This window comes from Eimeria acervulina, genomic scaffold, assembly GCF_000499425.1.
Source record: "Eimeria acervulina Houghton genomic scaffold, Eah_scaff1018, whole genome shotgun sequence".
In the NCBI taxonomy this organism is placed as follows: Eukaryota; Apicomplexa; class Conoidasida; order Eucoccidiorida; family Eimeriidae; genus Eimeria; species Eimeria acervulina.
This window is the reverse complement of record NW_013550425.1, coordinates 5,642-10,114: the sequence shown is the minus strand read 5'-3', so window position 1 is coordinate 10,114 and position 4,473 is coordinate 5,642. Positions and strand designations below refer to the sequence as shown.

At 45.5% G+C, this 4,473-nt stretch overlaps 1 protein-coding gene across 1 annotated transcript in view; it reads left to right on the top strand.

Moving 5' to 3' along the window:
• Nucleotides 1-2,720: 2,720 nt before the first annotated feature.
• Nucleotides 2,721-4,473, top strand: part of EAH_00053970 (splicing factor 3B subunit 2, putative) — a gene marked incomplete at both ends in the record, with an annotated part of 6,285 nt that continues 4,532 nt past the window's right edge. Inside the window, 2 exons of the mRNA XM_013397823.1 lie at nt 2,721-3,425; nt 3,876-4,260. Coding sequence (XP_013253277.1) covers nt 2,721-3,425; nt 3,876-4,260 — 1,090 coding nt within the window. The remainder of the gene's footprint in view (nt 3,426-3,875; nt 4,261-4,473) is intronic.

Genomic DNA, 4,473 nt, shown 5'->3' with positions numbered 1-4,473 from the left:
GCCTGGGTGTATTTATCTGTCTCCATTCTACTAGGAGACAATAACCAACAAAACTATCATCTTTAAATTACTAGTGAAATAAATAAAGAAGAGCAGCAATTTAAATTCAATGACTCTAATGATACAATTAGCATAACAACGACAGAACAACAATTATATTCGCAGTATATACACCCCAACAATAGTGCTATTAAGCTACTACTGCAGTAAATTAATGAACAAGGAAGAGCAACATTTTGAGTTTTACTGTGCAGGTCTTCTTAGGAACAGAATCAGCTGATGCTTCATCCATCTTACTAACAGGCGGTGTGCTATCTCCATCTTAGTTTCATGCAGTGTGATGTCTTCACTGTTTTGCATGCAACACTAAAATAAAAACTTTCTTCAATTACTGACAGAACGAAGACTAACGAGTGCATTTCGTGCGATGTCTGGTAGTAGTCCTGGGCCGGCTGAGCTCTAGCATGATATCTCTGAAGTTGTATTATAACAAATTCGTATCATATCATATCATGATATTATATATGATATTATATTATATGATATCATAGCATATCATATAATATATATATATATATATATTATAACTAACTTGGGCTCACTTGGTTGGATACCACGTAAAGCCAAGTAAACAAGTGTGTAACAGTTGATTACTGTGTTATATTGCATGCATCAGTGTTACGTTTGAACATTCTTGCATTTGCATTTAGAGTCGTCTTGCATTAAGAGTTGCAGGGAATTGTGTTTTGATCAGGGCACTCTGAGAAGGGGGTGAGGACTGCTTCATGTTGAATTCTTTTTTTTAAATGTTTCGGCTTCTCGACTAGCATATCTTTTCCTCTTTAATGCAGAAGCAATGACTTTGTTGCTTCGAGTTCCGCCTTTTCATATTTTGCGTGAACAGCTTTGCTTCCCGTATAAACAAAACCTAAGAGTGTAGAGATAATCTTCTTTGAAACTCAAGAACTAAGAAGCAGTAAGAGAAAGACTTAGAGCACAAAGACATAAGCAACCCTTAGAGGAGCATCTACTTCCAATCAATTTCGCGTTTCTTCAAGATTATATTAATGGCCAGTAGTTGCTAGTTGCAGATAACGCTCGCCTTCTTCGCTTGTCTCTGTTTCTCTCCTTTTCTATGTTAGGAATTCATACTCCTCTCGCACATTTATCCCTGGTTCTCAGCACATCAATCACTAGTGCTTCAATCCAAGCAGGTGCGAGGCTTTGCGATTTTACAGAAGAGAGGGAGGGAGGGGTGGAGGGCGGACAGAAGATGCAGCATAGACATCATTATTAGTTGGTTCATGAACATTTGTGAATACAGAGTTTGCCTTCATTCACCAAGGATGAATGCGGGTATGCTCGCATGCGTTTGTGTCTTTCAGCATGAGTTAAAACAAAATATATTGCAATGCATAGGAGAACTCCTCCTCTCTGAAGCACCCTCAATCAGGCCTTTGTGCCGCTGAACCCGGGAAGGATAGAGGTCATAGGGGAGATAAAATATGCATTAATCTATATTTTTAGTCTCCTCCAGCTCAGGGCGATCCCCAGCTAAGTGCAGAGACTCTCGTTACAACTTCCATCAAGAGCTCCAGCGATTAACGCTTTAAGTGCTGCGCAGGTGTCTCCTGAGGGGACAGGGAGGTGTACACCCTGGGGCAAGAAGAAGCAGCAGAAAAGGCTTCTCGCAAATGCTGCTGCTGGAGCTGCAGCAGCAGCTCGAAATTTAGCTGCTGCTGCTGTCTCCTAAGCAGACAGGGTTATATAGGAGGCCCTGGGGCCCTAGGAAGCAGCAGCAGAGGCCCCTTACCAATGCTGCTGCTGCAGGCGCAGCAGCAGCAGCTCTGAACTTAGAGTTGCTGCTGCAGCTTTAATGATGCAGGGGCCTGGAGGCTCGCAGCACTAACAATGCTGCAGCAGCAAAAGGAGTAAGACACGGGTCTCCATCGACTCAGGATAGGAGTCTCCCCTTTACCCCACAGATGCGGTTCCCCAGCCACAGGGGTTGAGGTGTACGTACACCTCAATCTTTGTGCTGCAGCAGCACAGAGACAACAAAGTAGACGCTCCTGCCCCCCCCACCCTCACGCATCTTTAATAGATCGTCTCTCTTTCTATTTATATTTTTAATTAACTTCTATTTTTATTTCACGCATATTCTTCTTATGGTTCAAGACCGAACGGGCCCTGCACCCATCTGTTGCTGCTGCTGCTCTGAGCGCTGCTCATCCTTAGCCACTACAGCAGCAGCAGCAGCAGCAACAGCAGCAGTAGCTGCTGCTGCTGCCACTGCTGCTGCTGCAGTTGCGTAATATCACGTTGTCAAGAAGCCTTTAAAGCTTAGATAAACTTTTTAAATGAATATTTTAAAAATAATATACAAATAGAGGGGAGATACGGGGTATATTCACCAGCCCGTGCAACAGCAGGAGCGCATGCAGCAACAGCAGCAGCAGCAGCCGGGCGGGAGCAGCCGCCGCCCCCGGAGCAGCAGCAGCAGCAGCAGCAAGCAGCGCGCTGCTTAGCAGAATTTGTGCTGTTGGGGTTTACTTGGTTTTTAAATTAAACAGAGAGGCAGCAAAACCCTATAAAGGTGATAGCAGCTGCAGCGGCCCGCTGCAGTCCCCTCACTCGACCAGCAGCTGCAGCAGCAGCAGCAGCAGCAGCAGCAGCAGCAATTGCTGCAGCAGCAAGTGTACGTACACCGCAACAGACAGATGGCGCCACCTCTCGCCGCCACCGTCGGCGGGTCGTCTCCCAGCGAGGGGGGTGAGGGGAATGGAGAGGCAGCAGCAGGGGCAGCAGCAGCAGCAGCAACAACAGCAGCAGCTGGAGGAGCAGCAGCAGCAGCAGCAACAGCAGCAGTACCCAATGGAAAGAGTATGCTGCACGACCTGTGGAAGAAGAACGGGGCCAAGGCGAAGCGAGTAGTGAAGCTGCTGCGGCGGAAGCGTCAGAAGCAGCAGAAGCGTCAGCAGCAGCAGCAGCAGCAGGACGAGCAGCAGGAGCAGCAGCAGCAGCAGGGGGGATCAGCTGAGCTAACTAAGGAGGAGCTTCTTGCTGCTGTTCCTCTTCGCAGCAAACAGCGCGACCTGCTGCTCCCAGTGGGTCGCAATAAAAAACTTAAAAAGAAGCTCGAGGCTTTGTTAGGAGTTACAGCAGAAGAGGCAGAGACAGAGAGTGAAGAAGAAGAAGACAAAGAAGATGAAGAAGAAGCAGAAGCAGACAGCGACCAGGAAGACCTCTTGCAAGACGGAGCAGCAGCAGCAGACAAGCAGCAGCAGCAGCAGCAAGAGGATATTGAAGTTATTTTCTTACCCCCAAAAGAAGCAGAAGGAGCAGACGGACTTGTCGCGCAATTAGCAGAATCATTTAATGATGTCTTTGAGAAATTCGGCGCAAATCTTAGGCCGGAAGAACAGGTAAAGACGAACAGCAGCAGCAGCAGCAGCAGCAGCAGCAGCAGCAGCAGCAGCAGCAGCAGCAGCAGCAGCAAGTGTTGTGGTTCTCGTTGCTGTAGTTGTTCTTTCTGCTGCATTGTTGTTGCTGCTGCTGCTGAAGCAGCAACAATAATAATAATAGTATTGAGGGGAGAGCTGAAGCAGCAACAACAGGAGCAGCAGCAGCAGCAGCAGCAGTAGCAACGGCAACAACAGCAGCAGCAGCAGCAGCAGCACAATCGGCAGCATCTGCATGTGCTGGTTTTGTGCGTTTACTTGAATATTTTGTTCGTAATCGATTTATCTTTTTTTTAACTTGGTGTATAGAGTAAAATATAATATATATATATATATATATATATATCTATATCTAGATGCATATATAAATATATATATATATATATCTTTAATTATATATTTTTGTGTATTTAGGAAGAAGAAGACGAAGAAGAAGAAGAAGAAGATTTATGCGGTCGCGGAGAAGTAATGGGTTTAGAAGAAGAAGACTCAGACGAGGAAGCAGCAGGCAGCAGCAGCAGCAGCAGCAGCAGCAGCAAGAAGGGTACAGCAGGAGGCGGAGCAAAGGTTCCTCGAGGTCAGCTGCGTCGCATGCAACGCCCCACAGTGTGCAGCTTAAAGCAGCATACAGCCCGACCCGATAGGATCGAAGTCTGGGATACGACGGGATCCGATCCCTTCTTCCTAGCCTTCTTGAAAGGCCTTAGGAACGTCGTCTCCGTGCCTCAGCACTGGTCTCAGAAGCGAAGATATCTTCAGTGGAAGCGAGGCTTTGAAAAGCCTCCTTTTAAGCTGCCTCGTTAGTCTTTATTAGTTTATTTATTTATTTATTTATATCTTTAATTGTCTACAAATGCTTACGTTTTTATATCTGTAATTATATCTGTCTATCGATGCAGCTATGCATGATGTATGAGAGGCCTTAAAAACCTCTTCAAAGTACTTCGTTAGTCATATATTAATATATTTATTTATTTATTTATTTATTTATATCTATAATATTATATAGATG